The sequence below is a fragment of the Passer domesticus genome, chromosome 18, assembly GCF_036417665.1.
Source record: "Passer domesticus isolate bPasDom1 chromosome 18, bPasDom1.hap1, whole genome shotgun sequence".
NCBI classification, from domain to species: Eukaryota; Metazoa; Chordata; class Aves; order Passeriformes; family Passeridae; genus Passer; species Passer domesticus.
In genome coordinates, this window is record NC_087491.1 from 8305520 (window position 1) to 8322881 (window position 17362).

The following is a 17362-nucleotide window of genomic DNA, read 5'->3' on the forward strand; positions in this document are numbered from 1 at the left end:
GTGTGCCCGTGGGCACTGTCCCTGTCCCCCATCTGCAGTGGGGACACAGCTGTGTGCCCATGGCAGTGTCCCTGTCCCCTCTGAGCCCCCTGGATGCAGCGGGCTGGGAGCCATCGGGTCACTTTTGGCACACAGTGGCTGCAGAGGAATCTTGATACGAGTATTCCATAATTGTGCCCCTTGGCAGCCCCCCTGCTCCGGGCAGGGCTCTCAGCCTGGGCTGGGTTTTCACGTGCAGCTTTGGCCATGCTGCTCTGCCAACTCCTCCGGAAACGAGCCCTGCGAGGCCTCCCTGGCAGCCCACGTCCCTTGTGTTTGCTCTCCTAACGAGGCTGGCTCATTATTTTCGGGAGGCCAGAGGAGATGCCCTAATGGTCCGAACAAGGAGGCTGTGTTTGTGCAGGGGGCTTTGTCCAGGGGTGCTTTGTGCCAGCACATGGTGGGAGCTCCCAGGGATTCCTCCCCTGTGCCATGGAGTGGGCAAGGACAGGCACAGGCTCCAAAGCACGGTGGTTAGACTGAGGCTGTGCCTGAACCCCCAGCAGGGAAGGGATTAAAGCCCAGCTAGGTGCTCTGGGGACTGGGAGCACTGGTGAGCATGGGAAGGGCTGGCTGGGGTTCATTTGTTGGGGTTTTTTGTGCCAGCTGTGCTGGTGCTCCCTGCCAGGTGCAGGATGGAGCTGGCACGCAGCCTGGGGATGCTCCAAGGGGGGTTTTGTGGCACTGTGGGGTGAGGGACTCCCCTCAGCTCTGTGGGGCTGGGAGTGCAAAGCCTGGGGGAGTGCAAGCCCTGCCTGTGGGACAGGAGGGGAACAGGCACAGCCCCAGGGGCAGGAGTGCCATTGCCCTGCTGTGGAGGGGATGTCCCTGCCTGCTCTGAAGCTGGGCTAGGCTGAGCCCACCCTTGCAGGGATAAAAAAGGCACAGGACGGTGCCACTGTCCTGTGTGTGGGTTATGAGGTGGCTGATCCCCAAGCTCCCGTGCCTGGGAGGAGCAGGGCTGCTGCAGGAGGTGCACAGCTTCACCTGGAGCCGCCTTTTGGCCGTGGCTGCGCCCGAGTCGGGCTGCGGGGGAGTTGAGCGAGAGCAGAGCATCCCAGAGGAGCAGCCGTGAGCTCAGCCCTGCTCCCCGGCCAAGCGCCGCCTGTCCCGGCCAAGCGCCGCCTGTCCAGCCCTGTCCTGGCTCTGTCTGTGCTCTGCGTGGCTCTTTGCTCCCTGTTCGTGGGGTGGCTGAGCCCACCCGAGCCCCCCACAGCCCCCCTGACCTCCGAGCCCCGCTGCAGACCCCATTCCAGGGCTCTTCGCCCAGCAAGGGGGGTTTGGGTCCTTGTGCTCCTTTCGCAGCTGTGTCCCCCGCCGGGTTTGGCAGGGTTCCCTCACAGGTGTGACCCCCGTGTCCTCCCCTGACCCCCCGCTCCCCCCAGCAGAGCAGGGTCTCTCTGAGCCAGGGGCTCGGCGCTGGGGAGGGGTCCCGGGCAGCGTTTCTGACAATCCCGTGGGCTGCGGGATCTGCTTCCCAGCCCCTGGATCTCCATCCCGATTCCCTCCAACTCCCACCCCCCTCCCCGCCGCGTCGCTGGCTCCCACAGCCCGCTTTTTCCTCCCGCCCTCCCTGCTCCCTCCCAGAAGCTGAGCTGGACGAGCAGGTCCGCAGCTGCGGAGGGCTGGCTGGGCGTTCCCTGCCCCCGTCCCCTCTCTGTCCCCGCCGCGTGTGGCCCCTCGCACCCCGGAGGGACAAGGACGCGAGGGCGCTGCTGTCCCCTGAGCGTGTCCCCCGCGATGCCACCCCACCGAGGGGTGTTTGTGGGTCTCTGGGTGCTGCTGGCCCTCAGTGTGGCCGAGACCCCCCCGGGGTGGGCCACCCTGGCCTTTGTCTTCGATGTCACCGGCTCCATGTACGACGACCTGGTGCAGGTGATGGACGGCGCCTCGCGCATCCTGGAGAGGACGCGCAGCAGGAGCACGAAGCCCATCAGCAACTACGCCCTGGTGCCCTTCCATGACCCAGGTAGGTCCGGGACAGCTGAGGGTGTGTCCTGCCAGGCATGGGGCCGTGGGGAGCTGGGCTGTGGCTCTGGCTGGGTCTGGGTCTGAAGCGTGCACTTCACAAGGGCTGGCACTGCCCCTTCTCCCTGTTTCTGATGCCCTGGTGACTGCTGTGGTGGGGATGGCACCTCAACAGCTGGCAGCTGGGCTGGGGCTCCTGTCCCCAGGCCACGCTGTGGGCACAGGGTGGGCTGATTCCACTGTGTTAATCCCAGGGGTGTGACACTTTGTGGTGGGTGGCTCTTCCCCTTCCATGCTGCTCTAATCTCCCTGGAGTAGTCACGGGGGTATTTCTGTCCAGCTCCACAACGTGCTTCCAGGTCACCTCCATAAAAACACCACTTGCTAAGAGGCTTTGGTAACTTGCTGTGATACCAGAATAATTTCCTTCTGCCCCTACCTTTGTCTTCTTTTTGTGCACACCCATAAAAGGGCAGCTGCTCCCCAAAAGAGCCCTGGCCTCCCACAAGGAGAGAGGGACCCAAGCTTTATTTTCAGCAGAAACACTGAGCTGAGTGAGGCAGAGGCAGTGAATTGATTCCTGCATTGCTTTGCTGGGAGCCTCCCCCAGTAGAAAAGGGCAGCTCACCCTGGCTGGGACCACCCAGCGTGTCGGGAGGAATTCCTGGGTGTAGGAATTGTTTGCCAAAGCGGTCACGGTGTGGGCACAGGGCTGGTCTGCCCAAACCCACTTCTCTGCTGGTGCCAAGCCAGGGCAGATGCTGGCCCTGAGTCTCCCGGGTGCCAGGAGCGCTGGCAGGGTGGGTGGTGCTGGAAGGAGCCGGTGCTGGGCTCAGGGACTGAGGGGTGGCCTCCCTGTGCTCGCAGAGGTGGGACCTGTCACCCTCACCACGGATCCCCTGCTCTTCCAGCAGCGCCTGCGCGAGCTCCACGTCCAGGTAGGCATCCTGAGCCCCACGCTGCTCTGCCAGGCCTTGGCACTGCATGCTGTGGGTGCTGGGGGCACTCCCTGCATCCCCCACAAGGGTGATGGGGGTCAGGCTGAGCCAGGCTGGATGGGGGCTGCACGCAGGGCTGGGAGTGGGGAGGATGGGTGATGCTGGTGCTGTGCCCCAGAGTCCTGCAACAGGGCAGAGAATTCCCAGTCCACAGCTCTTGTCCCCAGTGGAGATGCTGATCCCAGGAGAGTTTGCACAGACTCTCCATGGAACCAAAAATCTCCTCCTCTACAACCACCGCCTGATAATTGAGTTTTTAATATCTGACTTTTTAAATATATTTTTTTAAAATTACTTTGTATGTTTTTGCCAGCTGAAATGTTCCCTGGGAGCTTAATCCTGCTTTATCCATCCCCACTCTTGCCCTGCCTCCCATGAATTGCTAAATCCCTGTGGTGTTTCCCCTCGGATGCAGCTGTTTTGGCAGGAGGTGTAAGGCTGAGGCTGCAAAAGCTTTCCCAGCCCTTGGTGGGTGCCAAGCCCTGGGAAAGTGGGAGCTGGTCCTCCCTGTGCCAGGGGGTGGCTGGCACAAATGTGCCCACTGAAGGTTCCTGTGGGAAGCCAGGGGTTTCTGTGAGCACGGATCCCCAAATGGGTCCTTTAATTATCCTCGTCTGTGTGATCCTGAGTGTCCCTGCAGTTCCGCCCCGCTGACTCCAGGAACACGGGGTGGTTCCTGCCCGTGAGCATCCCCCGGGTGGGATCTGCCAGGGACTGAGCCCCGCGTGTCTCGGTGCCGGTGCCACGTCCCCGCCTGTGTCCCCAGGGCGGGGGGGACTGCCCGGAGATGAGCGTGGGGGCCATCAGGGTGGCCGTGGAGATCTCGCACCCCGGCTCCTTCATTTACGTCTTCTCGGATGCTCGGGCCAAGGACTACGAGCAGCAGGAGGAGCTGCTGCGGCTGCTGCAGCACAAGCAGAGCCAGGTGAGCAGCCCTGCGGCAGCAGCATCACATCACTGAACAGAGCCATAAAACCCCTGACCGGGGGAATGTGGCACCCCCCGGGCCGATTCCGTGTCCTGGGATGCTGGTGGGTGCCAGCTGTGTCCCTGCCGTGGGTGGCCGGGATGTCACGGGGCCGTGGCTGTGGCAGGTGGTGTTTGTGCTGACGGGGGACTGCGGGGACAGGAGCCACCCCGGGTACCGCGTGTACGAGCGCATCGCCGCCACCAGCTCTGGGCAGATCTTCCACCTGGACAAGCAGCAGGTGGCAGAGGTGAGTGGGGACACCCGGCCCCTTGCGCTGAATTGTGTGACAGCTGGGGAGGGGAGATCCAGGTTTAATCCTCCCTTGCTGCCTCCAGGTGCTGAAGTGGGTGGAAGAGGCCATCCAGGCTTCCAAGGTCCACCTGCTGTCCACGGACCACGAGGATGGTGGGGAGAACACGTGGCAGGTCCCCTTTGACCCCAGCCTGAAGGAGGTCACCATCTCCCTGAGCGGCCCTGCCCCAGGGATCAGGGTCCAGGATCCTGCAGGTAGGAGCCAGGGGAGAGGGACAGCAAGGGGAGGTGGGGCTTTGGCCCCCAGAAAGACCTCAGGTGAGGACAAGCTGGAAGGGGCTCACCAAACCCTGCCCTAAAACTCAAATTAAAAGGTGATGAGCTACAAAGCCCTCAGCAAAAATCAGCACACCTCCCTGCTCCCCTCCCAGGCTGGCTTTGCCTCTGCCTTTGAGGGTTTGCCCTGGCTGTGAGCTCTGACAGGCTCTGCACTACCCTGAGCCCTGAGGGAGGCCATTCCTGGCTGCTGTAGGAGCCAGGGGACAGAGCTGGGCTACCCACCTGAGACATTCACATCCTGTTACAGGAAATGTCTTGGAGAAGGGCCGAGGTCTGAAGGAGCTGCTCAGCATCCCCAACTCAGCCCTGGTGGTGGCCGTGGAGCCCTACGAGCCAGGGACGTGGCTGGTCACGGTGGGTGCTGGCAGACCTGCACACCCTCTGCCTTTCCCCCATGGATATTTACCTTGCCAGGTTTTCCAGGGGTGGGCTTTCCCCATCCATCTCCGGCCAGGCAGAGGATGTGTGAGCAGGCTGAAAGGGGCCGACTGCAGCCTCTCCCTTCCCTTCCCTTCCCTTCCCTTCCCTTCCCTTCCCTTCCCTTCCCTTCCCTTCCCTTCCCTTCCCTTCCCTTCCCTTCCCTTCCCTTCCCTTCCCTTCCCTTCCCTTCCCTTCCCTTCCCTTCCCTTCCCTTCCCTTCCCTTCCCTTCCCTTCCCTTCCCTTCCCTTCCCTTCCCTTCCCTTCCCTTCCCTTCCCTTCCCTTCCCTTCCCTTCCCTTCCCTTCCCTTCCCTTCCCTTCCCTTCCCTTCCCTTCCCTTCCCTTCCCTTCCCTTCCCTTCCCTTCCCTTCCCTTCCCTTCCCTTCCCTTCCCTTCCCTTCCCTTCCCTTCCCTTCCCTTCCCTTCCCTTCCCTTCCCTCTCCTCTCCATTCCCATCTCCTCTCCCTTCCCATCTCCTCTCTCTTCCTATGCCCTCTCCCTTCCCATCTCCTCTCCCTTCCCATCTCCTCTCCGTTCCCTGCCCTCAGCACTTGACTCTCAATCTGCTTCCAGACCCGGAGCAGTGGCCGCCACTCGCTGAGGATCACGGGCATCAGCAATGTTAATTTTCAAGCCAGTTTCTCCACCCAGCCGGAATTTGACAGCAGCCAGCCCGGAGAGCGGCCGGTGCAGGGTGAGGGTGGTGCTGCCCGGGGGGCTGGATGCACATCTGGGCGTTTGCAGCTGGGAATGTGGCTGGAGTTTTTTTTTCCCTCCCCATTTCCAGGCCTGCCCATCTCTGTGCTGGTGAACTGCAGCGGTCTGAGGCCGCCTGGGCGCCTGCAGGAGATCGAGCTCTTCAACACCTCTGGCCACGTCCTGGTCTCGCTGCCAGCGCGGCCCCTCCTCAACTCCTCCTCCGGCCCCGCCGCGCAGCTCTGGGTGGGCTCGCCGCTCTGGGTCCCCCCGGGTGACTTTCTGCTGAAGGTGAAGGGTGAAGATGGCCAGGGCCACCCCCTGCACCGCCTCTCGGGGGTCACCTACACCAGCGTGGTCCCCGGTGAGTGGAACCCGCGGGTGCTGGGCAGGGACCAGAGGTTCCAGCGCTGCCTCTGCTTTGGTTTCTCTCTCCTTGGTCATCCTGCTTCCCAGTGCAGCTCCCAGCCAGCTTCCAAGGGTGTTGTACACCTGCACATCCCCTTCCAGGTCTGCCTAAAGTGAACATCTCCAGCAATATCCAGGCCTACAGCCGTGAGCCACAGCTCATCTCCTGCTCTGCACGGAGCGAGATCCCTTTCCACCTGCAGCTCAGCCGTGGCAGGATGAAGCTCGGGGAAGAGCAGCTCTTCAGGTGAGCCTCTGGTATGGCCCAGTGAGCCCCAGGAGGGTCCCATGTGGGTCCCTGAGCTGTGCCAGATGAGGGGGTGCTTTGTGCTGGGTGAGTGCCTTCAGGTTCTGAGCATGCCAAGAGGAAAATTTCAAGGGACAGGTCTGCAGCAAGTGGGGATGCACCTCTGCCTGACTCAGATGAAAAAATGTCCCAGGGAGCAGGACTAGGACTAGCATGGCAGTCCCAAGGTGGGAGTGATCCATATTTCCATCTCTCTTTTGCAGGATTTCAGGGAACATCAGCTGGCTGATCCCTGCAGTGTCTGAGAGTGACGAAGGCTTTTACGAGTGCACGGCCACCAGCAAGGTCGGAGTGACCCGGGCCCGTGCCTACGTCTCTGTCTCAGGTGGGGGCTGCTTGTGCCAAGCCTCAGAGCCCTTCCCCTGTCTGTGGCTGGCCACGGGCTCCTTCCACCCAGGCATCCCGTGTTTGCAGAGCCGCCACCGCGTGTCATCGCCCCGGGCAACATCACGGCTTCGCCGGGCCAGGACGTGGTCATGTCCTGCGTGGTTCTGGGGGATGTGCCCTACAACCTGACCTGGAGCTGGGATGGCAAGGTGGCACAGCCAGGGCATGGCAGGACCCGGCTGCTGCAGAACAGCTCCCTGGAGATCAGCCAGGTGCAGCCAGGGGACGGGGGCCTGTACGAGTGTGTGGCACAGAGCGCCCGTGGCACCGCCACTGCCTCCCTGTGGCTCTTCATCCAGGGTAGGCTTTGCACCCTGGCCTGGGGGGGCACTTTGCTGCCCTGTGGGAGGGTGGTGAATGGCACCTGGAGGCTGAGCCTTGCTCCCACCCCGAGCAGAGGCGCCGTGGGTGAGGGTGGAGCGCGGCCCCCGGCGTTTCAGCAGGGGCCAGGAGCTGCGGCTGAACTGCACGGCCGGGGGCCACCCCCAGCCCCACAGCAGCTGGAGGCGCTGGGGCTGGCCCCTGCAGCAGGACGAGAGGTAACCCTGGGGAGCAGCACCTCCATCCCGCCTGTCCCGGGGATGGTGCTCCCCTTGCAGGGAGGGAGGGAGGCTTGGGGCTGCCGTAGCTCTGCAAAGAGGGAGGCATTGCACTATCCCAGCCCGTGCTCCTGAGAGGCTTGGCATGCTGCTGGCCTTAATTTCCTATGTTTATTTTTAATCTGTCCTGCCTTATCCAGGTCACCGTCCCCACTTTGCACACCTGGTGTGAGCTCAGGTCTCAAAATACTCCTTGTACTTCCCCTTAATTTCTTCTGCTTTTTGCCTTTCAGCTCCTGCCCGTGTCAGGCTGTGAGTGCAGGAGTTGACTTTGGAGAAAGCTTTTGGACTTTTGAGATGAAAAAGCCCAATTCTCAGTGCTTTTCCCTGGTTCAAAGCAAAGTCCTTCCCTGCAGCAGCTGGCTCTAAGTGCTGACCCACATCCACCACATGCCCAGCATGGCCTGAAACCTGCTCATTTGTATGAACACATTTTCCATCATCCCTGCTTCCACAGGGCTCATTTCTCCCTTTCTCTCCCATTTGCTGCAGGGTTTTCAGGGATGCTGAGGGTACCCTGCACATCAGGTCTGCTGTCCCCGAGGATGCAGGGAATTACAGCTGCTATGCCAGCAGCACACTGGGCTGGGATGAGCAAGTGGTCACCCTGGAGTTCACTGGTACCTGCTCCCTGGCAGCACAGGGGGAATGGGCTGTGTGTGATGGAGGGCACTGGGATCAGGACATGGGATGGGGCTGTGTGTGATAAAAGACACTGGGGACAGCACACTGGGATTGGGGCTGTGTGTGATGGTGTTGGGATCAGCACACTGGGAATGGGCTGTGTGTGATAAAGGACACTGGGATCAGCACACTGGGAATAGGGCTGTGTGTGATGGAGAGCACTGGGATCAGCACACTGGGAATGGGGCTGTGTGTGATGGAGGGTGTGGGATCAGCACACTGGGAATGGGGCTGTGTGTGATGGAGGGTGTGGGATCAGCACACTGGGAATGGGGCTGTGTGTGATGGAGGGCACTGGGGTCAGCACACTGGGAATGGGGCTGTGTGTGATGGTGTTGGGACAGCACACTGGGAATGGGGCTGTGTGTGATGGAGAGCACTGGGATCAGCACACTGGGATTGGGGCTGTGTGTGATGGAGGGTGTGGGATCAGCACACTGGGAATGGGCTGTGTGTGATAAAGGACATTGGGGTCAGCACACTGGGATTGGGGCTGTGTGTGATGGAGGGTGTGGGATCAGCACACTGGGATTGGGGCTGTGTGTGATGGAGGGTGTGGGATCAGCACACTGGGGATGTTTTCATGTGTTATGGAGGATGTTGGGGGACAGCCCCCAGGGCTCTGGGGTCCCTCGGGCTGGATGGCATCACACCCAGCGCAGCAGAGCGACCAAAGACACCTCTCCCCACGGCACAGAGCCTCCTGCCATCCTGGCAGTGACGCCCAGCCTGAAGGTGCTGGAGGGCGAGGACGTGACCCTGGAGTGCTGGGTGTCGGGGGCACCGCCCCCCCACATCGTGTGGTACAAAGGTGAGGCCGGGGAGGACGCTGCACGCCACACGCGGGTGTGACAGCCAGCGAGGCCCCGGGCGCTGACCCGGGGCTCTGGGCAGGCGAGCAGGCCGTGGCGGCGTTCCCGGCGGGCAGCCAGCGCGCCGTGCTGCGGCTGCAGGCCGTGCGCCAGGAGGACGCGGGGCTCTACGGCTGCCAGGCCCTGGGCGAGGCGGGCGTCGCGCTGGACAGCACCGCGCTGCACGTGGGGTGTAAGTCCTGCTGCGTCCTGCCCAGGGGTCACCACAGCTCTCCCTCCCGGCTCAGCTGCCCTTTGCTGCTTTCTGAGGTTTCCCAGCAGGGAGGTGTTGGTGCTTGGGGGGAAGCCTGGCAGGAGTTCGGAGCTTTGGGGAGATGCGGGAGGCTCAGCAAGTGGGAAAAGACAAGAAAGTTGTTTTTGCATGGAGACATGGGGGCTTGGGGTGCAACCAGGGGGATTAGGCAGAGGTGGGGGCTGATTTTGTGTGTCTGAAAATCCAAGTGAAAATCTTCTGCTGGAGGCAGAAGGGATGAAAGAGCATGAGGAGGAGGAGGATGGAAGGCTGTGTGTTGAGGGCAGCAAGGTTTAAAGCAGTTAAAGATGGAAAAGTGCAAGTTATTTTGCTGAGCCAGGGGTTGATGAGCGTAACTGGAAGGGGTGGAAATTGCAATGAGTCTGAGAACTTTGGAAAAGCACCAAAATCTTTAAGTCAGTCTCATAACCTATCAGGGCATGTAGCTCATTGCTTTTGCAGCCCCATCCCTTCTCCAGCCATGGGGATGCTGGACCTGCTGAGCCCTTTCTCTGCTGCTCTCTCCTCCAGCTGCCCCTCACTTTCCTGAGCCCCTGGGCGACATGGAGGTCAAGGTTGGGGAGAGAGTGAGCCTGCTGTGCCCTGCCGAGGGATCCCCCCTGCCACAGGTCACCTGGTCCCGGCAGGACGGGAAGCCCGTGGTGAGCTGGCAGGGACCACGGGATGTTTCCAGCCAGCTGGAGGCTGCCCAGCTCCTCATTGACAGTAAGAGCTGAGCGTGCATGCATTTATTTGTGTTTTAACTTGTGCAAGCAGTAACAGCCTGCAAGCCTCCAGCTCCGAGGGGTGCGTTCCCACTGGAGATGGTGGTGGGGCAGGGGAGGGTGGTCCCTGTCTTGGAGATTGCCTGGAGCTCTCCAGCCCCACCAGGCTGAGGTTTCTCCCCACTGTGGTCCAGGTGCCTCGCTGGATGACCAAGCCATCTACATCTGTGAAGCCCAGAACGAGTTTGGGAAAATCCACGCAGAGGTCAAGCTGACAGTCACTGGACAGGGTTTGTTTTCCGTGCTGTGGTCCGTGAGCCCATCCCAGTGTGCTGGCAGGGGGTGAGGGGCAGAGAGCAGAGCAGCTGTCTCTGGTGCTGAGCTGGCCACAGAGAATGCTCAGCGACCCCAGGGCAGGGTTTGGGCAATGCCCTTCCAAGCCCTCTTTGGCTTCATGTGCTGACATGGACCCACACTGCAGCGAATATCCCCAAATTCCTGGGGAGTGCAATCAGAGCTGGCTTATGCTGAGCCAGGATCCAGACCTTGGAAGAAAGGTGATCTACATCCATTCCCCTGAGCGTTCCTGGCCAGTTCACCACTGATTAATCCTGGTTCCCTTTCCCCTGTTTGAAGCAGCCCCAGAGATAGCCCTTGCCTCCCCTGTGGTGCGTGTGCTCCCGGGCCAGCCCGTGTCCCTGCCCTGTGTGATCCTGGCTGGGAGCCCGTTCCCAGCCCGCCGCTGGCTGAAGGACGGGCAGATGGTGAGACTCCCGTGCCTGCTGGGATGGTGGGTGGATGGATGGATGGATGGATGGACACCTACCCCCTGGGGGGCCTTCGCTGCAGGATGGGTCCCCAACCCTTGGGGCGAAAGCTGCTGGTGAAAGAATCCAACAGAGCATTTGTGCTGGGGAGGCAATGTGGGTTTATCTCCACATCAGGGTGTTGCTCAAGGATTTCTGGATGTGCCCCAAAGTTGCAGGGATGTGTTGGCGTTTGGCCCTGCCATGTGCCCTGCTCTCTGCTCTCTGCCCATGTCCAGGTAGCGCCAGGTGACCCCTATTCCATCCGGGCTGATGGGAGCCTGCACGTGGAGCAGGCATCCCCGGGGGATGCAGGAACATTCACCTGTGAGGTGAGCAACGCCCTGGGCTCGCACAGGCAGGACGTGTCCCTGGTCATCCACGGTGAGTGACAGCGAGCTGGGTGTCCCCGCTGGGCAGTGACACAGGGCAGGGGCTCTCTGTGCTCTGCTCCCTGTGCTGCAGTGGCCCTGCCATGCAGGATGAGGGGCTTCTCTTCCTTCCCAGTTCCTCCCAGCATCGAGCCTGGTCCTGTTCTTGTCACTGCCACCGAGGGAGCGGCTGTCACCCTGCGCTGCAACGCCACCGGCGTGCCCCCGCCTGCTGTCACCTGGGCAAAGGTAGGGGACAGGGACAGCTGTGCCCCTGTCAGCCCAGCTGAGGCCACCCTCAGGTTCAGGGAAATGTGTTTGAAGGGGTGCAGCTCTCCAGCATGGCTGTGGCTGCCTGGGGAGGTGGCACCAAGCACCCTAGGGAGCTGGGACCAGGGCATGGCCTGCTCTGCTGTGTCCAGAGCTCTCTTCTTGCCTTTGGGATGTTGAGCTCATTGGAGAATCTCTGCCTTCCTCCCTTCCCTTTCCTCTGCAGGGCACAGAGCCCATTGCACTGAGCCCACACTACCAGCTCGACCCCGATGGGACCCTCCTGATCCCTTCATCGTCCCCTGGGGATGCTGGCACCTACTTCTGCACAGCCACCAGTGCAGCAGGGTTCTCCAGCCAGGAGATGCAGCTCTCCATCAGCAGTGAGTGCCCAGGACGGCTCCAGAGGGGACAGGCAGGGAGAGAAGGACCTGGGAACACTCCTGGCTTCCTTGGAGCACCAGTCCAGCTGCCAGATGGGTTTGGAGGATGGGCAGAGAAGTGATGAGGGCTGTGGGGCACTGAAGTGTCCCTGCAGCAGCTGTGCTCCCTCTCCTTGCAGCAAAGCCCAGGATCAGCGTGAATGGATCGCAGACATCAGCCCCTGTCCCCATCCTGGCTGTGCTGGGGCAGGAGACCACCCTGCCCTGTGAGGCCCAGGGGCAGCCCCCTCCCCTGGTGGTGTGGAGCCGGGAGCCCCAGCCCCTGCCCCTCGCCACCACCAGGTGAGGAGGGCTGTGGCTGCTGGGGACCGCCAGCTCCTGGGATTTTGTGTCTCCTCAGAGGGATGTCAGGTCCATGAAGGGACCCGGCTGCTTGGCAGGGGGATGTGAAGGGCACCCCTGGCACCCTGTGGGCAGTGCAGGAGCTGGGGCAGCCGAGCTCTGCATTAGCTCTGCTCTCCTTGGAGAGCACCAGGCTTTCCTTCCATCTTCCAAACATCTGGGACCAAGCAGCTGCTTCCAATCCCTCGTGTGCCTACCCTGGACACGGGGCTGGGGTGGGAAGGGGAGGCAGCTCCAGTGCAGCTCCTCACCCTGCTGTCTGTCTGCCTTGTGCACATTCCTGCCCTGTGCTGTCACAAGGTCGGGGATGTGCCTGGGGATGGTGGATCCCTGTGGGAAGTGTTGGATGAGGGCCTGATGCTTCTCAGGACAAGGTTTGGCACAAACACAGTTTTCAGCCCAGTAGTGGCTTTGTCTGCCCTGGGACGTGGGACTTTAGGCCAGTTTTGTTCCAGTGAGTGACTTCTGGAGGGACAAATCAATTTGTTGATGGTGTTGAAGCTGATGACGACCATGAGACAGTCAGTTAATGTGATTTGATGGGTGAGGATAAACTCATGTCCAACCATACTCCAGATTATCTGGTGTCTTGGTCTTCCAATATTTTCCCCATATGTTAACACCATGTTGGAAGAGACCCCCTAAAGCCACGGGCCCTGGCCTTGGTGTTAATCCTGTACCTGAGGATTGCTGTGGCCTGGGGAAGCTGGAAGGCCTCTTGGTTTTGCTCTTCTTGGGGGATGCGTTGCCTTGTTGTTCATGTCAGAGTTGCCATGGCTGTTCCTGGCTGACCCGTGCTGCTCCCCACATCTCAGCTGGCTTGTCCATGCTGGGTGATTTATGGGAGCACACGAGGAGGCATCTGCAGCCGTGGGCTGAGATGATGTTATGTCTGTGGAGCACAGATGGGGCTGGAATGAGAGCTTGGCCAGCTCCAGCTGCAGGGACTGTGCTCTGGGGGGAACCCTGTCCTCCTTCACCCCCCTGAGCTCATGTGATGAGCTCGTACAGGGGCTGAGCAAAGGGGATTTGCCCCCAGGGGCAGCTGTGCCACCCTCCTTGATGGGAGGTGGCCATGGTGACCTTCTCTTGGCTGTCCCGAGGTGATGGTGAGCTCTGAGCCCTCAGCTCCTCTCAGGGTTGGGTGATGCATGACATGGCTGTTTCTCCCATCCAGCTTTTCTGTTCCTTCTCCCCCCAGGTTCAGTGTCCTCCCTTCAGGATCTCTCCACCTGGCTGAGCCCCAGGTGACAGACAGTGGCCTCTACACGTGCACGGCCACCAACGCCGCGGGGAACGCCTCGCTCAGCTACAGCCTGCACGTGCAAGGTCCAGACCCCTGCCCACTGGGCTCCAAACCTCCCAAACCCTTGGCTGTCCCACGCTCCTGTGCCAGGGTCCGAGGGTGGGCACAGCCTGAGGTCTCCTCTCCCCCAGCTCCCCCCCAGCTGTGGATTGGTGATGGGGAAAGCCACCTGGCAGCTGTGGCCAACACCTCCCTGCGGATTCACTGCCACAGCGTGGGCACGCCCCCAGCCCAGATCCAGTGAGTGCTGCAGTGCTCCCTGTGCCCCCAGGGTGGCTGGGAGGGGCCTCTGTCTTGGGGTGTCCCTAAGGGTGGAGGCAGCCATTCCTTCTCCTTGTCCCTGGTGTCCTCTGTCCTCTGCTGGCACTGCCAGCCCCATTCCAGGGGACAAGGGGACAGTCCTGGCTGCCAGCACCCCGCTGCTCACCCTGCTGGAGTGCAGAGACAGGGCGTGGGTGATGGCAGAGCCAGGACGTGCTGCCTGTCCCCTTGCTCACAGGTGGCTGAAGGATGGGCACCCTCTGGACGGGCAGGATGGCGTGGTGCTGTCCGAGGACGGTGGCACTCTGCTGGTCACCCGAGTGGGGCTTGGTCACCAAGGGCTCTACATCTGCCAGGGCAGCAACCGGGCAGGGCTGGCCCGGGCAGAGGTGCAGGTTTCAGTGCATGGTGAGCGCAGTGTCTGGGGTGAGGTGTTCTATCCATCCATCCTGTGTGTTGGGAGGAACGTGGCTGCCCAAAGTGGGGGGAGTCCTTGGCCCAGTTTTTGCTAGGTGCAGGGTCACTGCCTTGATTCCTTGGGTTCTTGTCCTTTGTCAATGAAGCTGAGAGGTGATGGCACTGGCACCACAGTAAATCCTTGACTGGTGTTTCCTGCTGGAGGGCCCTCCCCCAGCCCCATTTCCCCTCCACCAGCAGGATGTGACTCTGAAGGTGCCAGGTGAGAAACCAGGCTGGGAACAGAGATCCCTCCCTGGGAAGAATGAATGTCTCACTGGGGCAGGGACCAAACCTCTGCCTGGTTTGGGGAGCACTGGTGGCACCATGGGATGGTGTGGTCCCCTCCCAGAGCAGGGACCAAGCTGTGGCTCCCAGCTGCTGCTCTGCCAGGACTTGGTGTGTGCCAAGAGCCACCGGTGAGCCTGGCTATGCCCAGGGCCCTGCAGGGCTGCAGACAGCCCGGGTCACACAGCGGTGTGGGTTGCAGTGCCTCCAAGCATCGAGCCCAGCGCGGTGGATCTGGCCATCCCGGAGAACAGCTCGGCATCCCTGGAATGCCTGGCCTCGGGGCTGCCCGCTCCCGGTGAGGCAATCCTGCCCCTCACCTCCCCCGGGCTTTTCCCTGGCTGAGGGGGCAGCAGCATCGTTCCTCACCGCTCAGCTCTCTGTTCCCTGCAGACATCGCCTGGTACAGGGGGCTGGAGCAGCTCCCGGCCGGCGCAGGACTGACCCTGTCCGGGGATGGGAAGCGCCTGGAGATCCCCCGTGCCCGGCCCTCCCACGCCGGCAGCTATCGCTGCGTGGCCTCCAACGCGGCCGGGGTGGCTGAGCTCCGGTACAGCCTGCAGGTCACCGGTGAGTGCAGCCGTGCCCTCCTGAGAGGTGGGGGCTTCCCCCCCTGGAATATCTTGGGTGAGTGTGGGATCGGTGGGGCTGTCCCAGCCCTCAGGATACACCCCTGGAAGATGGCTCATTTGCAATTCCAGTCATGCAATCCCCTGTGTCCATCCCAAACGCTATCCTGGAAAGCCATGGCCCCATGGATGGGTGTTGCCAGGTTCCCATTACGGGGTCACCGACCCACCCTGTTCCTTTTGCACCCTGTGTGCCTGGTGGCATTTCTGTCCCCCACACTCAGTGGTGACTCCTGGGCTGCTGCCAAGGCAGGCACTGCTCACTTTTCTCACTGATCCAAGCATCCCTGCACCTTCCCAGACCACTCAGCATGTCCACAGCTGAGCCAAGGCCTGGCTTTTCTCAGGGATGCTCCAGTTGGTGGAAGTCCTGCAGGCAGGTGGCCAGGGCGTGGAGAAGATCCAGTTCTCCTGCTCTGGGCTTGTTGCTGCAATCTCTTCCCAGGGAAATGTTTGCACGTCTGCCGTCCTGGCTCGGGTGCATTGTTTGGGTTCTGCTGTTTTTGTTTTTCAAGGGTTTCTGGGTGTTGAGGTTTTTCTTCTCCAAACTGATATCCCTCATGGGAAGGAGTTACCATTTTCCAGCCAGCTGTATTTGTGAGCAGCTGAGAACATCATCCCATAATGGAAAGAGTTGGGTAACCTTCTCAGTGAGCAGGGCTGCCTAACAAGGCTGTGTCTGGCCAACCTGACCTTGGCCTGCTTGTGGGATGCTTGGTCATCCTCTGCTGTTGGCCACGTGCTATTTAAAAGCATCCCTCACTTGGCTGGAGAGACAAGGTTATTGTTTCCACATGAAGCCAGGGCAGGGGAATGTCACTGGGGCTTTTGTGGCACCCAGCAGGGCTGCAGGGGGTGTGTGTCCAGCAGGATGGAGCTCCAAGCTGCCCTTCTCCTCCTGTCCAGTGCCGTCAATGAGCTGCTCCTCTCATCCCTGCAGTGCCTCCATCCTTCTCCTCGCCAGAGCCCGAGGCCGTGTCCGTGCTAGAGGGACAATCTGTCCAGCTGCCCTGCGAGTGCCACGGGATCCCCCTGCCCACCCGGAGCTGGTGGAAGGACGGTAGGGGTCTGATCCTCAGCCTCATCTCTCCCCACATGGGTTGACCCAGCTGTTGGTCTCCTTGGAGCTCTTTGTTGAGCAGAATCCAAATTCTGGGTGGGAATTTCTCCTGCTGGGAGCCTGAGGGGAAGCTGCTGTCCCCTTCCCTGGGCAGGTGAGCCCCTCTCCACCCAGCCAGGGAGCCCAAAGCTGGTGTCCCCAGGAGGGAACGTGGTGTACATGGAGAAGGTACAGCTGCTGGACCAGGGGACGTACACCTGCGAGTGCAGGAACACTGCTGGCAGCAGCAGCAAGGAGCATCACCTGGAGGTGCACGGTGAGCACGGGGCACCAGAGACCCGTGTGGGCAGGGGGAGGTGCTGGGACTTCTCTCAGTGCAAGGTCCAGCTGGATCCTAAAGCCATTGCCTGGTGCCTTGGATATTTTGGAAGGGATGCTGCTACCTGGGTAGCTTTGCCCCTCCACTTGTGCATGGCTGAGGGAGCTGCACATCCCCTCCACCCCGTGTCCCTCTGCCCACAGCAGTGCCAAGGAGCAGCAGCAGCGCCCTGAGGAAGGTTTCTGTCATCGAGGGGGGTGAGACAGTTCTGGAGTGCGAGGCCACGGGGACAGCACCGCCGTGGGTGACGTGGGTGAAGGACGGGCAGCCCGTGGCTGCTGGGGACGGGCTCCTGCTCACGGAGCAAGGCAGGCGGCTGCACATCCCCAGGGCAGAGGTGGCCCATGCAGGACACTACACTTGCCTGGCTGCCAGCACAGAGGGGCAGGAGCAGAGGGAGTTTGATGTTGTGGTGCATGGTAAGGACGTGGGACGGGGCTGGTGGCTGGGGTGGTGCAGGCAGGATGAGGAGGGTGGTGATGTGGAGTGACTGGATGTGCAGCAGGTGTTGGACAATCCAGCACGTAGCAGGTCCCAGGGTCAGCAGGGTTATGCTTCAGGAATAGCTGTAGAACTGTGTCCATCAGGCAGGAGTTTCTTTCCAGAGCCATCACAGCAGATCATCTCATATAAAGTCCTCTACTACCTCATGGGTCAAGGTCACTTGAGTTATAAAAGGTCTGAGGTGGCTCAGGCTGTGTGGTCATCCCAGTGTGAACCTGTAAGCCTGGGCTCAGCTGTGCAGGTAAGGGCACCTCTGTGCTGTGGGTCACCTGTCCCATAGCACCTTTAAAGTCACCATCTCCAAGTGATGCTAATGGTCCTTCTGGGTTCGTGTCCTAAAGCTGTACAAAGG

General features: G+C 61.2%; 1 protein-coding gene across 1 annotated transcript in view; it reads left to right on the top strand.

The window, feature by feature from the left end:
• The first annotated feature begins 1779 nt into the window (after positions 1–1779).
• The window catches only part of HMCN2 (hemicentin 2), a 33139-nt gene continuing 17556 nt past the window's right edge, over positions 1780–17362 (top strand). The window contains exons 1-30 of the mRNA XM_064393822.1: positions 1780–2008; positions 2875–2945; positions 3772–3930; positions 4100–4222; positions 4311–4482; positions 4814–4920; positions 5559–5679; positions 5773–6045; positions 6192–6336; positions 6600–6721; positions 6811–7083; positions 7181–7322; positions 7875–8002; positions 8764–8877; positions 8961–9110; positions 9702–9896; positions 10090–10185; positions 10535–10659; positions 10941–11085; positions 11209–11321; positions 11569–11725; positions 11905–12067; positions 13329–13456; positions 13565–13673; positions 13933–14102; positions 14641–14736; positions 14832–15008; positions 16008–16127; positions 16282–16443; positions 16650–16925. Coding sequence (XP_064249892.1) covers positions 1780–2008; positions 2875–2945; positions 3772–3930; positions 4100–4222; positions 4311–4482; positions 4814–4920; positions 5559–5679; positions 5773–6045; positions 6192–6336; positions 6600–6721; positions 6811–7083; positions 7181–7322; positions 7875–8002; positions 8764–8877; positions 8961–9110; positions 9702–9896; positions 10090–10185; positions 10535–10659; positions 10941–11085; positions 11209–11321; positions 11569–11725; positions 11905–12067; positions 13329–13456; positions 13565–13673; positions 13933–14102; positions 14641–14736; positions 14832–15008; positions 16008–16127; positions 16282–16443; positions 16650–16925 — 4561 coding nt within the window. The remainder of the gene's footprint in view (positions 2009–2874; positions 2946–3771; positions 3931–4099; positions 4223–4310; positions 4483–4813; positions 4921–5558; positions 5680–5772; positions 6046–6191; positions 6337–6599; positions 6722–6810; positions 7084–7180; positions 7323–7874; positions 8003–8763; positions 8878–8960; positions 9111–9701; positions 9897–10089; positions 10186–10534; positions 10660–10940; positions 11086–11208; positions 11322–11568; positions 11726–11904; positions 12068–13328; positions 13457–13564; positions 13674–13932; positions 14103–14640; positions 14737–14831; positions 15009–16007; positions 16128–16281; positions 16444–16649; positions 16926–17362) is intronic.